This window comes from Haliotis rufescens, unplaced genomic scaffold (assembly GCF_023055435.1).
Source record: "Haliotis rufescens isolate VD_foot unplaced genomic scaffold, xgHalRufe1.0.p SCAF_22, whole genome shotgun sequence".
NCBI lineage: Eukaryota > Metazoa > Mollusca > Gastropoda > Lepetellida > Haliotidae > Haliotis > Haliotis rufescens.
The window spans coordinates 9,006,860-9,028,699 of record NW_025963913.1 but is presented as its reverse complement, the minus strand read 5'-3'; the positions used below and the strand labels follow the sequence as shown (position 1 = coordinate 9,028,699).

Below are 21,840 nucleotides of genomic sequence, written 5' to 3'. Positions count from 1 at the left end.
CACACTCAAGTGACCATTGGAACTTTGGTTTCTTTCCTACTTCTGCCTCTGAATGCTTCTTTAGCAAGGCATTCAGTGGAAGCGCTATGTGAGCGTAATTTTTCACATACTTCCTGTAGAAGTTTGTGAGACCTAAGAAGGAGCGAATCTGCTTTTGTGACTTGGGCACTGGAAAGGTTCTAATTGCTTCAATCTTTTTGTCATCAACTTGAACACCTCCACATGATAAAACATGACCCAGAAAAGATACTTTGTCCGTTGCAAAATTGCATTTGGATGGCTTTAGTGTTAATTTTGCCTGTTTCAGATAGTAAAATACTTGCTCCAAATGTTGGAGATGCTCTTCAAAGTTTTTGCTGTAGATTATCAAATCATCAATGTAGATCAGCGCAACCTTAAAAAGCAATTTTCGTAGCACTTTGCTCATGAGCTGTTGAAAACAAAGTGGGGAATTTGTCAAACCTTGGGGCAATCGTTTGAATTGATAAAGGCCTTGATGGGTGACGAAAGCAGTTTTATGCTTTGAATCTTCATGTAATGGCACTTGGAAGAAGCCATTAGCAAGGTCTAAAGTTGAGAAGATCTTAGCATGTGCATTGGCGATGTTATCAACAACATCATCAAAAACAGGAAGAGGCCAAGACATTGGTAAAGTGACAGAATTCAACTTTCTGTAGTCACAAACAAATCTATATGAGCCATCGCGTTTCTTGACTAGGATAATTGGAGCTGAATACATAGAAGTAGATTCCTCGATCAAATCATACTTCAGAAAATCATCTATAAGTTCTTCAGTGACTTTTTGGAGATGAGGAGATTGACGATATGGTCTACTCTTAACGGGTTGGTGGTTGCCAGTGTCAATGATATGTTGGTGCATGTCAGTCTTACCTAAATCTGCAAGACTCGTTGAAAACATGTTTCTATTTTGTCCCAAAAATCTAAGTAGTCTGTGTTGTTGGTCTGGAGTCAGTTGTGTATTGGTCAAATCAAATCCTAACTCCTGTGTAATTTTGACATAATCCCTGGTGTCATTGTCTCTCTTCTCATTGTCAGTGTTAACGGTACTGATGAATGGTTGGTCAGAGCCGATTTCAAAAACAGAGTCTTTGTCAATGTAACTAAATTTGCCTACAACTGTACCCTTGTCAAGAACCTTTTCTTCTTGGGAGGGATTCATAAGCCTAAATGTAGCAGTCTTGCTTTTTGATTTAGAAAGAGTTCTACCGCCTGCTACTTCAGAATGAGCAGTGAGGGAAGCAATGGGTTCAATGAGGATGAGGGAATCCTCTTTGGTCTCTGATAGTCTGACCTTGAAATGAATTTCACTCTGAGGGGGGATGTAAATCTGATCTATTGTTTTTGCTAATCCACTAATCTCATGCACTGAATTGGCTATGAAATTGATATATTGCCTATCTGAGGTGCTGTTATTGAGTATCAAGGAATGACAGCTATAATCTAAGACTGCATCATTGTCATCAAGGAAGTTCTCACCTAGTATCACTGCTTCTGGTAGTGTAGGCAGAACATAGAATCTTTGAGAAAATTCCTGATCCTCAATGACAAAATCTAACACAACTGAACCTAACACTTTATGCAATTCGCCGCCAACACCTTTAACCTGTGGAAAGGGTGAGTTTCCAAGAGTAAGGTTTTCAAAAGCTGTGCTCAGGAAAGCAGACGAAATACAAGAAATGGATGCCCCTGTATCTTCTAAACAATTTGTTGTTTTTGTGCCAAATTTTGCCTGAATTACACTTTTGGCAAGGGGCGTAACTAAAGACACTGTTGGAATTTCACTTTCAAAGTTACTTTCCTTACCAGACTCCATATTTGCCATGACACCTATTAGTATGTACCGTACTTAATTAAAGGAAGACAAGTAATCAACAATGTTTTACTTACAATATTTGAAGACTTTTTCTTCCTTTGTTGGTGTCTTTGGAGGAGTTGGTTGTCTTTAATCCAGTGTTGAGGTCAGAGGTGGATGCAGCTTGCTTGTTATTCCATCAGATGATCACGGTTGGGCATGTCCTCCAATGGGTTCTTGTAGCTGGTCGTAGTTAGTTCCTGGACTCCGTGGTTCCGGAAACGATGATTCTCCGCCAAATTATCATGGAACTGTTCTGGGTGAACAATACCTTCCAAATGACGTGCTGGTTTTCTTGGGGAATTAGTCAGCAAAGAGCCAGAGTCACAGGAGACTAATCACAATTTTATTTACAAGAACAATTAACAATTTACAATATACTTAGATAATAACTGAGGGTGCCACAGAGAGTCGGTACACACTCTGGGCTGTGGGAGAGAGGTCTGCTTGGTAAGAGAGTCAAACCCCTTCTCTCTTTAAAACCTGCCTACAGTATGTATTTAACAAAAATTTAAACAATAACAAGGAATGTGATTGGTTGATACACGATGGGTTGTGTCCTAAGCTAAATGGATGGCTAGACAGAGGGGAATACTAAATCCTGTTTATCCTGTTGGACTGGCACTAATCTTGTTGACATATTTACTGGATGCTTTGAAAGAGATTAGGGTGTCACTATAGATGAGCTTGTGTGGGGGCTAATCCTTAATGCCCTATAGACGAGCTTGTATGGGGGCTAATCCTTAATGAGTCTTAATTGAAGTAATGTTATTCTAATGTACCCCGGTAGGTTATGACAGATATACTTAAATAAATATCCTTTGTCTGGGAGATGGGATCTTGATACCTTAGGCTAGCAAAGCTTCAAATCAATAAAACTATGTAGACGTAACTCTTGTCTTATTGAATAGTATGTCTAGATGCGCTCCCATTACCTTAGGCTAGCAACCATCTAAAAAGCTTTAACTGAAACTACTGATATTTTATATATGCATTTTACCTAATGATTATTATTACTTGCTTAACTATAATTTTATGAAATGATGTATAAATATTACGCCATGATAACTCATAAAAGCACTTGATGTAGATCTAATTATTATAAGATAACTTAGTATAAATGTTATCCCATGATAATGCTCCCATGCGCATCTGTATGTTGAATAACTATGGGTGTACCATTCTGAGTATTTAATACTCAATGTAAGGTGAAAGGATACTAGTATATAAATTGATGTTTGTTACATAGTGTCCAGGGACCCAGGGGGGCACCTGTATGAAATATGAGGAGGCAGGGACATTCGTTGTGTGTTGACCTCAGGGCGACAGATGGCCAAGTATATGAGAATGCTAATCTGGACTGGATGAGACCTGTGTGAGGCTCATAAACGATGTACAGTGTATATGGCGATGATGTGGAAGGAGGCGTGGAGAAAATGACTTTGTACATTTTGTGTACATAATAATGTGTAATGTGAGATAATTGATTGTTGACATGCATGTATCGATGTATTGATGCACTAAGGTATTGATGTTGTGATATATTAATGTTCTGATGCTGATGCAATGATGTATTGATGTATTAGTAGGGATTTAGGAGATAGAGTATTAGTACAATATTAGTGTATTTGTTCGTGGGGTTGAGTAACCTTGCATATTTGGAAAGTGTATGCTAGCGTGACAGAGTGAGTGTGAAGGGTGTGAAGAGTGAGAGATGGTTAGTGGGAGCTACTTGAATAGATGTGAGTATGTAAGTTGTTAAGACATTATCAGTATCATTCTTAACATTATTTAATAAATATATTCTTAATCCATATTTGGGTTGTGTTATTACTCCGTGTTGTGACAGAATACATCTTTGGTCTTAATCCAACATACTCTGCAACAGGAGTTCAAGCACACTCATCCTTCATCTAACCTTTTGCCTATTTATTTACTGTGCTGTGCAGTGGATTAACTTATGGGTAGTCGCTCGTGTCATATATATCTATTTTTTCTGCTATACCTTTATACACATCCTTGGTTTGTATTTCCATTAACAAAGGATCTGTATCGGTATATAACACCTCGCATCTATCACAACATTGCTTCTTAAGTTGATTGTAATAAAAGTCATACATTAAGTGTTTTGACAATTCAAGAATACTCATACTGGTCTGTTGAATTTTATATTACTCTTCCTCATATGTAATGTTTCTAAGTCATTATCAAATACAGTCAAGTCTCGTTAATCAGACATCGTTGGTTGCACATGATTGTGTCGGATTAACGAGTATGTCGGATTAACGAAATTAAGTGATTTGTGTTCGAAAATCGGACATCTTCACGATAGATAATAACCGTGTGTTTCCTCGTGTAAATGCAAGTGCTAGTGTCTTAACAACTTGCTTCATCTACTTAAAATAGTCTGTCAGTGTTTTCTGTTTCTCACATTTTGAAGGCACATTTCTCAAAGTCCCCTGTTCGCTTGACGTCTAGGGCTGGTGGTTCTTCAGCATCAACATTGTTGAGGTGTAATTTCATTTGTTTCTTATAATAAAGCTTGAAATTCTTTATGATCCCGGCATCTAGTGTTAATTGTTAAAGTTAATCTCTGCAGCCAGTGCGTGTCAAAACACGGGGTTGTGTACTCGCGGGCAGATGACCACGGAGTACGCTGACCACTGTGTCGGATTAACGAGACTGATTAATGAGTGATTTCGGTAATTCGTTGCAAATTAGGTGTGTCGGAGTCGGAGTGCGAGAATGTCGGATTAACGGGACTAAATAGCGCTGAATCAATCGGTTCCCATCATTTGTGTCGGATAAAGCCGAGTGTCGAATTAACGAGACTTGACTGTATCTTACTTCTGTTAAAAGCTGGACTAACTATGTATGCAGTGGACATACCTTGTTGGCAATGAGCAGGCAGGGTACAGGGTAGCCATCAAGTAAAGCTATGTATGCAGTGGACATACCTTGTTGGCAATGAGCAGGCAGGGTACAGGGTAGCCATCAAGTAAAGCTAAGTATGCAGTGGACATACCTTGTTGGCAATGAGCAGGCAGGGTACAGGGTAGCCATCAAGTAAAGCTATGTATGCAGTGGACATACCTTGTTGGCAATGAGCAGGCAGGGTACAGGGTAGCCATCAAGTAAAGCTATGTATGCAGTGGACATACCTTGTTGGCAATGAGCAGGCAGGGTACAGGGGAGCCATCTAGGAGAGAACATTTAGTGTCTAGATCTTTCTTCCACTTGACTGCACTCTGGAAGGTTGCCCGCTGAGATAAGTCGAACATCACGATACACGCATGAGCATCTTTGTAGTAAACCCGGGTCATTGATGTAAACCGTTCTTGACCTACAATATTATTTTCAGACTATTATTCAATATACAATACCAGCCTCATGGCAAACATATTACTAAAATCGAAAAAAATTATTCTTGTAATTCTTTTGGTATTGATATAGTTAGGCACTACAAATGAGTTCATTTTGAGATTCCATTTTAGATTCCTGTTGTCTTGCAAAAGGTTGAAACATTTATTCAATTTGGAAAATGAATTTTGGCAAATGATTGTGAATGTTACAACCATTGGACTAACCCTGCACCCCAAGATTTAGAACACACCTGTCTTCAGCAGGAGTTTTACAGATTTTTTAGTGAAATTCCTGGTCAGTAGGTCAGTAGGTCATAATGAGGCACGTGTAAAGTGACTGGCTGTGAGAGGACAGAATGATCTTAATGTTATAGTCGAAGGAATATGGTTATGGTAATAAACATTCATAAAAGTATAATTGTTTTGAAACTGTTTTCATAACATCATCAACAATGGCCAAATCTGCAGATTTTGTTGTTCAAAAGAAAATTCCTTATCATCTATACAATTATTGAAATAGATATCCTACAAAATCAGGCCTCTGAGGCTTTTTTGTGTCTGAAAAGACATTACCTGAACATTTTCAACAATTTCTGTTGGAGAACCACAATAATAATTACAGTTCTCAATTCCAAATCATGAACAATCCTAATCAGTTAGCACACCATATCTCAAAACATTTTGGCTCTCTTCATGTGGTTTCTGAGGAGAAGAATCTAAGTTATTTTTTGTTAAAGTTGTTTTGTGAGGAATCACAGGTCTGAATCCATTTGTATTACTTTATTTCCATCACATCTCACATTTTCAGTCTGAAGAAGAAGCTAAAGGAAAGATGGACGGATGACCTGTCAGACAACTGACAATGAACTCAAATACATTTCTAAAAAAGGAAAGTCCCGTGCCTCAAGCTACCTTCATAAGAAAGCAATATGCACTTTCAGTCTTATAAAACAACTTGTTCAGAAAAAGAACACATGCCTGCATGTCTAAAACTTTGCCTGGACCATACTACTAACAGCCTCTTCTAAAGGGAACTGGTTGTTGCCTTTGTTATTGTTCCCCCCCCCCCCCCCCCCCATGAGTACCCGGATCATATGGCAGAAAGCACATTTATCGCTTTTATTGATAGTATAAGGGCGTATGGTCACATTCATCAACAAATACAACTACAGTCTATTCTTGAAAATAATAAGTAAATATTTCAGACAATTTATTAAACGACTAAATATTCAGTTATTTTACAAAGTCCATATATGTTATTATGATAACAAATTCCTAACATTTTTATGTTTTAATTTCATCATTCAGTGACTGAAAATGATAGGATTAAAAGAAAATGAAATTCAAAGTACATTTCTATAGTTTTGGCTTCTAGTTCTAATCCTAGCATAATTCATCTATTGTGATGTTTTAAACCCTTTTGAACCTCTTAATAATTGTTAGTCAATCTGGACTGATGTTTCAGTCAATTTGTAAATTACTGAAATATTTAGACATTTCCTAAATTGTCTGAGTGAATCACATTTTACACATTGACTGTAACATATACAAGCCTACAAACGAAAAGTCTTGTGAAAATGTCTGCCTCGCATCGAAGAACTTCCCAACGAAAATGTAGAGGAACAAGGATGATTCTGTTCAATGTGAATATCCACATATAGGAACAATATCCCATACGTCTGCAGCTGTACAAATAAACTTATTCTATGTCACGTGGCTCTGTAACAATCAAATATTTTAAAATATATATAGCGTTTCGGGATATTATAATCCGTGTTGTTTCTCAACTGATCACTAAGTTTGTTTCAGATGTTTCACAAAGGTGTCAAGTCTCATTGGTCAGCTGAGAAAGCACATGTGACAATTATGTTCACGATGTCCACAGTTCTTAAAAATATCCATAGAGTTAGATAACAATGGACAGTCAATCAACATATTATCGGCTAATCCTTTGAACAAAGTATGTTGTTTTTACATTGGCACTTCATGCCCAGATATGGGTGTATTCTGTCTGCTTTAGTAAACCTACACATGTAAATGCTTGCTTTTGACAAATCCACTGTTCAAGATAACAGTGATTAATCAATCAACGCATTTTCTGTTGATCCTTGGAAGGAGAGGAATAATCTGTTGACTTACGAAAAAGTAAATCAACTGATCACTCCTCTTGCTGGGCTGCCACGTGCATATTACATAACATACATTTCACCTCACTTCAAACCTGGATTTAGATCAAATAATTACCCCAGACACAAGAAATGCCAAATGGGAACCTTTGGCAGGTAATCTGAGTGGTGCTACCACTATTTATACCTGTAATAAGTTCATTAACTGAGCTTCAAGTGAATGACAATAAATACACAGGTGTAGGGATATATAGAGGTTATCACGCGAGTGTGTTTGGGGATGGTAGTTTATTTAGCTGTCCTTGCAGACGGTAGCCCAGTCTCTTGTCACACTCAGCTGTGTTAGTGAGGAAATTGACACACAGCAGCTAGTGAGCCCTAGCGGGCAGTGTTAGACAGCCGCAAAATAGCCAGAGATTGGTGCCCCTTTAAGTTGCTCCAACAATTTCTGTTCCAGGTTAAGTTGATTTTCATTGTAACCATATGTGAAACCTACTTTTGTTATCCATTAAAAGTGTCATGTATTCATGTTCTACCAACTTCTAAATGCCAATCAAAGACTTTAAGATTTTGTATGTGAAAATTAATCCAATTTTCATTCACGTGCTGAAGTATGGGGATGAAAACAATTCATTATTATCGAAAAGGTTCACCTGTGTGCACGTAAAAGAATTCTTGTAAAAGTCAACACCACTAATGAAATGGTTTATGGCAAATGTGGTAGATTTCCTCTATTTATATATTCACAGATAAAACTTAAAGTACTGGCGGAAATTCGTTAAAATGACTTCGTTGAGATACTCTAGGAAATGTTACAATATGATCATGATAAATGGCATGAACAGAAGGAATAACTGGGAAGCCGATGTGAAACAATTGTGCAATAGTGGGATCTACAAAAACTCCAAGGTCAGAATGGTTATGGAAAATGTGTAAGATCCAAGCTGTTGAGGATGAATATCACTTTTCACCTTTACGTCCACTTTACTCCAAAGTGTGGAAAAAAATATATTCCTGTATATTACTTTAATGATCAAAATATTGTTAAATTCTCCCATCTATTGAACAGTCTAGATAAAGTAACAACACAAAACATGTCCATGTATATATACCAAACTGAAGTCTTTGATAGGCATGTAAAAGTTAAAGACCACGAATACTTGACACTTTTCATAGATAGCAACTTCTTTTATTCTTTGTCAAGATGGATGAATGTACAAAGATGACAATATAATGACAAAGCCAATGAGATAAGATTAATGTACAAAGATAACAAAATAGTTGTGTGCTATTTCAGCTGACCAATGACACTTGACACCTATGAAACAAACTTAAGAAACAAACACAAGTTATAATATCCTGAAACGCCATATATTTTTAAATATAAGACAGCTACAAAGACACGTGGCATAGAACAAGTTTCCTTGTACATCTGGTTAAGGGAAGATACCTGCGAATGCACTGGTTATGTAAACAGAAGGATGCTGGGAAATGATATTTATAATAATAGAAATCATTGCTAATAAAACAATGGAACAGCCTTATTTAGATGTACAAGAAAAAGTGGTAATATGTTAAAACTAAAAGACATAAGTTACGAGTAGGAATGTCTCAGTAGGAGAATACGAAACTGACTGGTTAAAAACCGGAAGTTGGATACGATACGAATGACGAGCAATGAGGTTGATGGAGGGAATTAAGATGAATGAATATTAAAAGTCTTTTGGAAGAGATACATAATGAGAAGATGAATAAATATTATGAGGAAAGGTGAGGTAAAATTGATGAAGTAGATATGGAGTAGAAATTTAAAATGATGATTTAATTGAAACATGTGAGGTATATGTGACAAGGAATAAAATTTAAAATATACATGGATGCTAAACATGAAAATTGGGTATGATAATGTAATGATGGAGGGACATAATATCGCTGCACAAACAATAATATTAAATTAACATTTTATGCAACGATAACAAAACAAGTAGTATCATAAAAATACTAATTTAATAATTTGGAAAAATGGGGGCTGACTCGGTTGCTGCTAATGAGAATGATAATTAGGAAGAGAGAGCCACAGAGAGGTGTTGATGTCCTGGGGTCGAAGACCCGGACGACCTCTGCATTGTCCTGGGGTGCTCCTGACCCGGACTAGAGATATCCAGACCTGGCGTCACCGCAACCCGGTCATCCCTGGGGGTACTCCTGACCCAGCCTAGGGATATCTGGACCTGGGGTCATAGCGAAACGGTCATCCTTTGGATCTACTGGGCCTTGGGTCTCACAGCGACCCGGACTATCCCATAGTGTGAATGTGGCTGCTCCCTATGAGGGGGGGGAACCCAAAATGAGGTTGGGAGTTTTGTAAGAACGAGCAACCGAGAGCCCCCAAGGAATAACATATAACTTTGGTCCATTGTAATAACCATATTTGCATTTTGTTTTCATTCATTCTGCTGTGGAATTGAACAGAATCACACTTTTTCATTACGTTATTGCTGATAAGTTCTTCGATGCAAGATAGACAACACTGAGTCGTTGTTTTGTGAAACCTTTTCGTTTGTAGGCGTGTATATGTTACAGTCAATGTGTAAAATGTGATTTTACAAATTGACAGAAAAAATCTGTCCATTTATTTAACAGATTGACTAAAAATATTTAAGAAGTTCAAAAGAGCTTAAAAACATCACAATAGACCAATTATGCAAGGATTAAGAGCCCCAAAATATACAAATGAACTTTGACTTTTGTTTTCATCACTGGGTGTTTGGAATCAGTTTGTAAAATAACTGAATATTTAGGTGTTAAATCAATTGTCTAAATGAAAATTTCAATGTGTCATTTTTCACATTGACTGTAACATATACACACGATAAAATTAGCAATGCTCAGGCGAAATATTCAGTTTGTGTTAAAAGTCAAAATACACAATCGCACAAACCCAAGCTTGTGACCTATCAAAACTTTGTTGCCCAACGATACCTACATTTCCTTATTATTTCGAAAACAAAATTGTATTTCATTTTGTTGATCCATGTGACAATATGCTCTTGTACAATCAATAAGAGCGACAAATGCGCTTACTGTTCAGTTGATTACTGTCGTGAACGCTAGTCAAGATAAGATTTGGGATAAGATCCAGATATCCACAGGGGGGGGGGGGGGGGGGGGGTTAGGGGGAAACAATAACAAAGGCAACAACCCATCCTGGTGAATTGTCAGAAACCAGGGCTCCTTTTGAAAACTATGAGTCGGCTGCTTTGCCAGTTAAACAAAACATGTGCAACACATAGTTCATGTGTTTATGCTATGGAATTGGACCTTCACTTACCGTATTTCAATTGTCTAATTTGTTTTCATGGAAAATTTCAAACACCACAAATTCAAAATTAGCAAAAGACACCAGTTCACATGTAGATTGATATCAATCCAAAGTTTGATCAAGAAATATTGAATGGTCTTTGAATTATGGTCCAGAAACAAAACCTACCCAAATGTTGATTTGTTGTCTTGTCATTGGAATGGGAAAACTATTTGTTTTTTAGAATTCCATAATTGCCAAAAGACACAAATTTAGCATGTGAGGTATGTAAGTTCGGTTATAATGTAATAAACAATTTGAAAGTTATGCTTCAGAAACAAAATGGGACGGGCAAAAGAATGAATGGGCAGTACCCATTCCATAATCCAATTTTTTAAAAACTTTGTGGAGGACAATGTATATCCCAAGTAACATGTTTTCGAGCCCCTAAACAATATGTGTCCACATGCTTAATGACATAATCAACTGAACACATCAAAGTATTCACCTCTTGCCATTGATGTTATTTTGAAAACTAAGATATTCAATACCGGTAAGTAGTACGAAATATTTAGTTTGTAAAAACATACCTCAAAACTTACTTTTTCACCAATGCAGCTTTTAATCTAACTTGATCTGATGATAATTTTGCATCAGAACAATTATTTGTGCCGATGATGTACCAGCTGCCGTTTGTAAAACTTCCTGTGTGTGATGTCATGTGACTGATCATGTTGTGCATCTATTTTTAACTTGTCTGTAATGGAGGGGCTCAAAATCATATGATGGTAACAAGATGGCGCCCGAATGACTCGTCCTTGACATGGTCATTTGACCATCCAGGTGTTGACAGAAATAAATGCTCTCAAAGGTACTACTTAATTTTAATTTATTGTGATTGTTATTAAACATGCAATTAGAAATACTTCTTTGGGGCTAAAAAACATAGTACGCAAGGATATATGTGATTGTTAATAACATTAAATATCTCAGTTTCCATTTAGTATATCATTCCGTGTGCCTCTGTTGTACATCACATTTCATGGACACGAGAGAATATAGGTTGTTTTATCAAACCGTTAATACAGTACCTGCTATATCCCAAAGTTGTAGTTTGATTGTCCTATTATCTGACCACTTTATTACCTTCAAGGCAAAGTCAACTGTAATAGAAAAAATATGGAGATCAGTATGATGAAGCAGTTATTGTGTATGTGTGTTACTTTTGACCATCTTCACACTGACCAAATAATTATGTGACTACACAGTGATTTTGCAACAGTCACTACTTGTTGAAGATCTTAATGAGAAGTCCCAGGCCATATGAGTTATCAAAAATGGAAATCTATGACTTAGTCCTGTTTACCGGGACTTGTTACAAGTGACTGACTCCTAGCAGGACAAGTTTGTGGTTATTGTTCTTCTCTAAGACGTCACATGTATTTAATATATCACAACAGAAACTGCCAACAAAAAGAACTATCATGGGCTCAAATAGTAGTCTGCCAGACTACAAGCATGCCCTCTTGCACAGGCAAGGCCAAATGCTGCCAAACAATTTCACCCGAAGTTGACATCCAAAGTTAAGTTAATAATTTTCGTGCTAATGAACATGATGATGACGTATATACACTAAAGCACATCAAACAAACAGACCGCCTCCATGGACTAGTGGTAGAGCATCTGCCCGGAGAGCTGAAGGTTTGATCCTCGGATGCATCATACCAAAAGACGTTAAAAGATGGTACTTGTTGTTACCCTGCTTGGACTGGTCAGCTTAGAGTGGGGTATTTATGTTTAACTCTGGCATGGTTTCTCAGTGGGCCAGCACTATAAAATCAGCTTTAGTCATGACAAGTACAAACTGACGCACTCACGCATGCACACACACACACACAAATAATCAATAATCTTGGACACAACATTAAACCCCATTTCACCTCACCTGCCCACCTCACCAGATGGAACTACAATGAAAGTTAGAATAGTCTTTGACGCATCAGAAAAATGTAATGGTCTGTCCTTGCATGAAACAGTTCATCATGATCCTAAGTGACAAATTATTTCTCTGAGATTTTACTTCACTGCAGGAAGAACCCAGTTGTGATCATTTGTGATATCGCTGAGATGTGTCTCCAGATTGAAACCTCTAAAGGAGATCATTCTCATTTTTAGATTCCTTTGGAGATCTACACACCAGAACCAAATACCTGAAGTTTATGAATTTTTTAGTTGTGTTTGGAATGAATTAGATGTGATGTTAAACCCCATTTCATTTCACCTCACCTCACCTCACCTCACCTCACCTCACTTCAAACAAACATGATGATGATGATGATGATGATGTATATACAGTATAGCGCATCAAACAAACACCATTTCCAGGCGTTACATTTTGAAATTAAGATAGTTGTGAATCCTTAAATCAAACATGTTCTCAGGAATAAGCTCACATTAGGAAGTAGGCAATGTTTAGAGGCTGTATTATTGGGCTACATTAAACAATTATCTAAATGTTACAAGGAGCTCACATTAATGCATAGAAAAGACAGAGGCAGATAAATTTGAATAAATTGTAGGGGGTAAAAAAATAAAAGAATTGCTCCTCAGGCCATGGCTTTTGAAAATATAGCGTGGAAGGGTGGCCTTTTCTTTTCTTTTTTTGTTGTTCAAACTAGCATGTAACCAAATGAACAATCAACCTGGGGAAAGGGTCTCCCTACATGCCTACACAAATGTATTCCTTGATGAGCAAAATACTGGAATACAGTATTTGACTACCGTTGGACTACAAGTGTGTGCATAATACATAAAACAATGAGCTTTGATTATATTTCAGAATGCAAAATTGTTATCGTGATCACACAATACAGAAAGAGGCATGTCAACAAATCCGTACTGAAGTATGCATGTTCTGTTACACCGTAACAAGTTTATTTTTAGTGGTATTCACTCTTCCTTTTTAGTGTTAGCAAGGGCAGAGTTAGGTTTTTGGTGTTCACATGCAACATGGTCTACAAGCAGACCACATGTTTGGGTTCTCACCCTGCTTCGATAAGCGATAAACCTCACAAACCACAGGCAATCATAGTGTCTGTAATCCAGTGATGTTTTATTTTTAAAATTCATGTTTTCATTGATCAAATTTGCAAATGACAAAAACAAGCACACAAACTCTATTGCATCCATGACCATAACACGTAACATGAGCTGAGCAGTAAAGCAGTGCACATGTAAGGGGAAGTAACTGCACACTATATTGGAAACTGATTGATTTTAAGTATTGTAGTATTTCACTGCCGAGGTTGTGTGAATATAAAGGATTATCGCTCACCTGGATATTTAGCAATCATGACAAAATATACATTTGCATTGTACATGTATATAATACTGCAAATATTTCATAATTTTGACTCTGTCAGCATTTAAAATAGGTGGATGGCAAATCTGACAGCATGAACGTGTATGTCCCTAGATACAAATATAGCATAAAGACTTGAACCGTTTCCGTATGATCCAGGATCTAAGTTTCCAGAGGCAAGGCTGGACCCAAGGGTGAATCCTATTGGCATAAATGTATTATTCTCTTCATAACAAATAAATGTATACAATGTATCTGTTTATTATAGGGTGGGGATAATATCGGTTTGCAAGTTATGGTCAAGGTTCTTACTCCTTTAGGAGTGCTGACAGATGAACAGAAGGGCCAGTCCTCGTAGCATATGTGCATTCCTCTCATTATACTTGAATTGTACATATGGTTATACGGTGGGAATCTTAACTGTGTCCAAATTATAAACTCTTTTTGGCCCCGCCCCTCAGCCCCTTGGGTTGGGGGTTGGGGGTGGGGTGGTGGTGAGCCCCTCCATTTGTACAATTGTGAATTCCCACAACTTGAAAATACTTCCAACCAAACATGGTTGATGTGCATCTCCTAGTTCCAGAGAAGAAGTCGTTTAAAGCAATATTACGAAATTACCTTCTTAGCCCAGCCCCTCAGCCCTTTTGGTTGGGGGTGGGTTTCAGCCCCTCCATTTCTCCAGTTTGAATCCTCACCCTCTGAGAATGCTTCCAACCAAATATGGTTGATATCTATCTCTTAGTTTCAGAGAAGAGGTCGCTTAAAGCAATACAGCCAAATTACCCCTATTTGGCTCGCCCCTCAGCCCCTTGAGGGGTCAGCCCCATCATATGTATAATTTTGAATCCCCAACACCTAGGGATGCTTCCATTCAAATTTCGTTAATTTCCAATTAGTGGTTCAGAAGAAGAAGTCGTTTGAATAAATTGACGACGTATGGTCGACGGACGACAGACCTTTCGGACCCGGTGAGCTAAAAACGACGGACTTTGTGATGATGCCACGGTGCCTGAGAACCAAAACTATCTATTTTTAGATTTAGGCTAAAAATCTTCAGGCCTGTTTTCATATGCACTACCATTGTCTGACCATTGCATGATAAGGGGAATACAAAATTGAGCTCAAATGGATTGTATAGAAATAATGGCTGACATGTTTCAAAATCAGATCAGAATTCTGTGAGAATGTTTTCGAGATGATATAGCTGACATCATTCATGCAAAGTTTCAGCTCCATCGGCATTGTACTTTCGGTGATGCATACATGTGATAAAATAGTCAGAGGCATTAAGCCTTTGGTATCAAGGAGATTTGCATCCATCAGGGAGAATTTAGGATAAAGGAAGATATCACATACATCTGCAGCTAAACAAAGAAACTTGTTCGATGTCACATGTCTTTTTAACAACCTTATATTTCTAAAAATATATAGCATTTCTGGATATTATAATTCGTGTACGTTTCTCAACTGATCACATGAGTTTGTTGCAGATGTTTCACACAGATGTCAAGTCTCATAGGTGGTGAGCTGAGATAGTACAGGTGACAACTCTTTTCATGATGTCCATGGTTCTTTAAAAAATCCATTTAGTTAGAAAACAATGAGCAAGAAATCAACAAATTTTTGGTTAATCCTTTCAACAAAGTATGTTGTTTTTACATAGGCACTTCACGCCCAGATATTGGTGTGTTCCATCTGCATTAGTAAACCTACACATGTAAATATAAGCAAGGATTATATCCTACCTAAATATTATCCCAAGGAAAGTTTTACTCTGGGGTATAGTATCCTACCTTAGTGCCACACTGGTATGGGTTCAAATTCAATAGGGAGAATCATCCTGACACTAGAGAATTTCATCCCTAGGATAAAAATAGGGTAGGATAATATTCACACTTACTTTTGACAAATTCACTGTACTGTATTGAACAACAAAAGTTCCTGTGACATTGAATAAGATTTAATGCAAAGTTATGTTTTTTACCAAATCTGAAACAATTTCGGTTTGCAACAGATAAAAGACTCCTGTAAGTGTTCAAATGGTTTAATTTGCCATACTGACTTTTAGAAAATGCGTGATTTCATAAAAAACATGAACATGCCAAAATGTCAATTTACAAATCAATAGCGTGTGTGTCAACCTCTGGTTGCGATGCAAGCAACAGATCTTCGTCTCATGGAATGGACCAGGCGTCGCACAAAGTCCTGTGGGATATCTGTCCATATCTGCTGGAGCATGTTTCGAAGTTCCTGGAGTGTCTGTGGAACACGTGGTTGACGTCGAAGGCGCCGATCCATCTCATCCATGTGTTCGATTGGTGAGAGATCAGGGGAGTGAGCCGGCCAGGGGATGACATTCATGTTGTTTTGTTGAAGAGAATACTTAACAAGTCGAGCAATATGAGGCCAGGCGTTGTCATGTTGAAAGGTAATGCCTGGGCCATGACGATGCAAAAACAGTAGAACAACAGGGCCGATGATCTCATCGCGGTAGCACTGTCCATTGAGATTTCCCTCTAACACTATCAAACGGGTCCTCTGTCTTGCTGTAATTCCACCCCATACCATAACGCTGCCGCCCCCGAACCGATCTACTTCCATGACACAATGATTGATGTAAGGCTCACCTCGATGTCGGTACACACGAATCCGTCCATCGCTGTAGCTGAGGTGAAAACGACTTTTAGTGAATAGAACTTGTCCCCACTGCATGGCCGTCCAGCATAGACGCTGTCTGCACCACTGTAGATGTGCTTGACAGTGATTTCCTGTCAAAATGGGATGTCTGGCGGGTCTTCTGGCGACAATCCCTGCACATCTGAGGCAACGACGGTTTGTGAAGATATTCGTTGAAGGCCAGGGATGCTTCTTGCAGTCACTGTTGCCGGCTGGAATCGATTTTGTAGGTGTGTTGTTCGAATCCAATTGTCTTGTCGATTATTGGTTACGCATGGCCTGCCACTCCGAGGATGGTCTCTGACTGCATTCGTCTGTTGCCAATGTTGTCATAAACACCAAATGGTGTTTCTGTTGACGTTAAATTGTCTTGCAACATCACGTTGACTCGATCCTGCATCAAGCATACCAATGGCTCGCAGAAGCTCATTTTGGGACAGGCGTGGCATTTCGTAATGTTGTAGAATTGCGTAATTTTGTTGTTTTTCTGAGTGGTTGTTGTTAAACAATGCATATGGAATCCCGTTAACGCACGTTTTTATACCCATTCTTGGGTAGTGAAATGCATGGGGCTTGCATAAAAGTCAATTTTTGCATGGAATGCATGCTTTTCTGTAGCAGTTGCGTTTTTGTGACTTGATTCCATACATGTACTACAATATTGAAATCAAACTTTACTTGTTTGAAAAATACACTTAAATATTGGTGTCACAGGAACTTTTGTTGTTGAGTATAGATAACAGTGATTTATCAGTCAACATATTTTCAGGAAATCCTTTGGTGGATGTTTTTTGGTAACTCAACTGATCATTCTTCTCTTGCTGCACTGTCAAGTGTGTATCCGGGAGTGGTGTGTTGTGTCCAGCCAATGGACTGCTAGTTCTCCCTCCATAAAGAGTTCATGCATAATGCATGAGGAGGGCAGGTGAGGAAGGAAGTTTAAAGAAGGGCCAAAGGGCCAATCAAAAGAAAGATGGCATCTGACAGGTATTAAAGGAAGTCAAGATAATTCACATGAAGTGACATGAAGTGGTGGACATGTCTAAAAATAGATAGGGGAAGTCCAGGTGAAGCTGGTGAAATCACAGAGGCTGCAAATGGGTATCAAGGTTGATGTGAGTTGGCCGACATTCAGTTGCAGACAAGGACGACTTATAATGAACACAACATGAAGTGATGGTGGTAATGGATGAAAATCTATACTGAACCAAATTAAAAACTTAAACACAATCCTAAAATTTTAACATTTTGACCAGTTATCATTGTGGGCCCTTATTGTGTATTTAAAAAGTAATGGCCACGTATTGTCTTCAGATCACACCCGTTTTTGTGCAGGTGAATCGATCAGAATCATGTGCACAGCACTATAGTGGCAAAAGTTGTTTTTCACGTGCAACTGGTCACATGGCCATAAAACCGCACATGTTTTCAGCCATACTTGTTAGCAGTCATTAAAAAACCCACAAAAAACACAAGAAAACAAAAGTCTTTAAGTGCAACGTGAACTTGCCATCGGCATGTTACAGACGGGAACGTCCGTAGCTGAAGTCGCAAGGACGATGGGTTGTAGTCGACGGACTGTTTATGATTTACAGTCACGTCTACAGCAAACGGGTACCACCGCCCTTGGACAGGTCAATCACGTGTGACATCACATGCAGAGGATCGTCAGATTGTCTTACGTCACCTCTGTAACCGATGTTTGACGGCTACATCAACCAGAAATGAACTCTTTAGGGGTAGACTGAGTGCGCAAACTGTTCGAAACCGTCTGAGAACTGCTCACCTTCAAGCACGACAGCCATACTGCTGGCCGATTCTGACTCAATTACACAGACGTCAACGTCAATTGTGGGCACAGCGACACTTACGATGGACTCAGAGGAATTGGAATCAAGTCGTCTTCAGTGATGAATCCCGATTTAATCTTCGATTTGCTCATGGTAGGGCGAGGGTGTGGAGGCGCCGTCATGAATGTTACGCCCAGTGTTGTGTACAGGAAGTTGACAGATTTCAAGGCGGAAGTGTCATGGTGTGGGGTGCTTTCTTGTGGCAATGCACGTTCCAGGCTTCTTGTCATCCATGGCAACCTCAACACTGCTGTTTACTGCGACCAGGTACTGGCACCAGAACTTCTGCCTTTTATGGCAGCACATGGACCCGGTTTGATCTTCCAACACGACAATGCCAGACCCCACACAGCAATTTTGACAAGGAATTTCCTTTAGAATGAGTCAAAGTCATGGACTGGCCATCAAGGTCTCCCGACCTCAATCCCATCAATGCTCTTGGGATGCTCTTGGCACCTTTTTGCAGCAACAATGGCGTCGTCTTCCCAATCATGTGTTCACAAGCATCACAAGGTCCATGCGGAGGCGTTGTGTGGCAGTTGTCAACGCACATGGTGGCCATACATGCTACTGAACTTGTGTGCCATCAGATTCTCGTGCTTGGGACTTATGATTTAAACTGTTGATATTATTACCGAATACCGTAGGTGCTTGGAACAAATTATGGTTACCACCGTTAATTAAAATCCTTCTTTGGACATTAATGATTAAAAATTACCTTCGCTGATACATTTGTCCGTTGTATATCATATATGGGATTACTTTTAAAAATGTGAAGTTTTTAATTTGACTCAGTATATATTTATATATATAATTAATACTAGGGGGGTTTATGAGAGGGTGGTACTTATATGGCTAACTCATTCGGAGTTAGCACCACCATACAAGCCCCCTTTGGGAAATGGTGACCTCCCCATTAAATAGTGGGAATGTATAATTACACCCTCACACCCAGACACTTTTTTTTACAAGAAACAGCCAATCTGTCATCCACTTTGGCTTTGTTTAGGTTCGTCCAACTCGCTGAGGTAGTGGCTGTGGAGTTGACGGTCCTGAGCCAGGGATGGAACTGGTTGGTGCAGTTGGTGCTGGTGTGGATGGTGTAGCTACGGGTGACCAACTTGCAAATAGCGAGCTGATTGGTGGCAGTGCCAACACTTGGGATGATACCAACACTGGAGAAGGAGAACTTCAGTGTTGTGTTGGCACTTGTGTCGTTAAGCTTGCCAGATGGTGTTGAGACTGAAGTAGAAATAGTAGTAGTAGTTGATAGTGTGCGCCGTGAAGCTGGTATGGGCTGACCATTAGTACCACTGGGAAGGAGTAGATTACGGTGGAGTACACAACATTCTCTGGTTCCTTCCTTATGGACTTTAAACATAGGAATGTCTGAATGAGGTTGAGAATCAACCCCGTAATATTCCTCTTCCTATCGGTTAGCCAGTTTTTTATTCCCACATATGTTGATGTTACGCACCAATACAACGTCACCAACCTTGATTGTGGCTCCATGTGCCTTAAGATTATAGGCTTTGCGCTGTTTATCCTGAGCCCTTTCAAGGTTTGCAGCTGCAAGCTCATATGCAGTGTGTTATTTGCGCTCTAGATTAGCAGCAAACTGAGTGTAAGATGGTGATGAAATATTGGCCAGGGATGTACCAAATGCAGCATCAACAGGCAGCCTAGGTTGTCTGCCAAACATGAAGAAGTAGGGAGTGAACCCTGATATGCATGTTAATAAGTGAGAAAGGCGATCTTTCCACTTTGCCTTTTGCTGCTCCTCCAGAGTGTCTATTAAACCACTCACATAAAACCATTACCCGTCGGATGATACAGAGTGGTCCGTGTTTTGAGCATACCCAATATGCTGCACAGCTGTTTGATGATATCACTCTGAAAGTTCAGGCCTTGATCCGAGTGCAACTTCTCTGGAATGCCATATAGTGAACAATGAAGTGATCAAACAGTACTTTTGCTGTAGTATGTGCCGTTTGGTTGCGAGTGGGAATGGCAACAGCATATTTGGTGAAATGGTCCTTTATGACCAGGACATTCTCATAACCACCAGAGGAGGGCTCCAAGCTGAGATAGTCGATGAACACCAACTCCATAAGTTGTGTGGTTTTGAAGCTAACTAACAGTGCATGGTCATGTTTGGTTAGGAGCTTTATGAAGTATACACCTCTGGCAGCTGTGAATGCTTTTCTCAACATCCATGATCATTCCCGGCCAGTAAAACCATGTCCGAAGAAGAGCCACGGTCCTGTCCTTACCAAGATGTCCCATGTCGTCATGTAGATGGGTAATGACCTCATCTCTTTTAGACTGAGGAACAATCAATTGATAGTAGGGTGCTACACCATCTGAAAGTTGTTGCCTGAGGCCATCTTTGACAGTGAGTGAGTCCCACTGCCAGAGAATGGATGCAGTGTCCTGGCCCATGGATTTGAGAGCCTCCTTGGTTGGACGCATATCATTACGGATGATGTCCAAAATCAAACAGATTGAGGAATCAGCTTGCTGATACGTTCTCATCCATTGGCTAGCCACAACATCAGAAGGTTCCATACCATCGACGATCTCCAACATACAGTTCACCACCTCCTGATTGGGGGAGATCGTCTCCACGGGGCATGATGAGATAAGTTACCCATTACAGTGAGCAGACACCTGCAACCTGGACAAAGCATCTGCATCAACATTCCTTGCACCTGGAACATACTCAGTTGCATCCGACGTAGTGGAAGTTAGGACTTATGTGAGGGGATTATTGTCAGCCTTTACCGTGAATGAGTTGTCATACATGTAGTCATGCGACAGCCCATTTTAAAGCCAAAAACTCTAGCTTATGAGCAGGGTAATTGCACTCGGCTTTGCTGGGAGTGCAACTATCATAGGCAATCACTCGCCTTTGATTGTCTTGGGATTGGTACAGTACTGCACCCAAGCCATCCCCACACATCAATGTGCAATTCAAAGGTCAGAGTGAAATCAGCATTTGCCAAAACGGGAGCACACAAAAGCCTCCTAATAAACTCACAGAATGCTGACTGTTGAGCATCCCCCCATACAAATGGTTGGTTGGACTTGATCTTGTGCTTGGATCTCCCACCATGACCAGCAAGCAAACTAGTTAGTGTCTTGGCAACTTTAGCATAGTCTTGAACAAAACGTCTAAAGTAGCCGGAGAATCCAAGAAAAAGACAAACATCTTTGACACTATTTGGAATTGGCCAGGTCTTCAATACTTTAATCTTCTCAGGGTCTGTTTTGATACCCTCCTTGGAGATT

General features: G+C 39.3%; 1 protein-coding gene across 6 annotated transcripts in view; it reads right to left on the bottom strand.

Annotated features, from left to right (window-relative positions):
* The window catches only part of LOC124114450 (ras-related protein Rab-7L1-like), a 213,495-nt gene that overhangs the window by 93,222 nt on the left and 98,433 nt on the right, over positions 1-21,840 (bottom strand). For 5 of the 6 annotated variants that reach the window (XM_048401492.1, XM_048401493.1, XM_048401496.1 and 2 more), the window contains exons 3-4: positions 11,754-11,825; positions 5,035-5,216 (exon numbers count right to left, since the gene is read on the bottom strand). In XM_048401492.1, coding sequence (XP_048257449.1) covers positions 5,035-5,216; positions 11,754-11,825 — 254 coding nt within the window. The remainder of the gene's footprint in view (positions 1-5,034; positions 5,217-11,753; positions 11,826-21,840) is intronic. The other variant, XM_048401494.1, reaches the window with a different exon arrangement.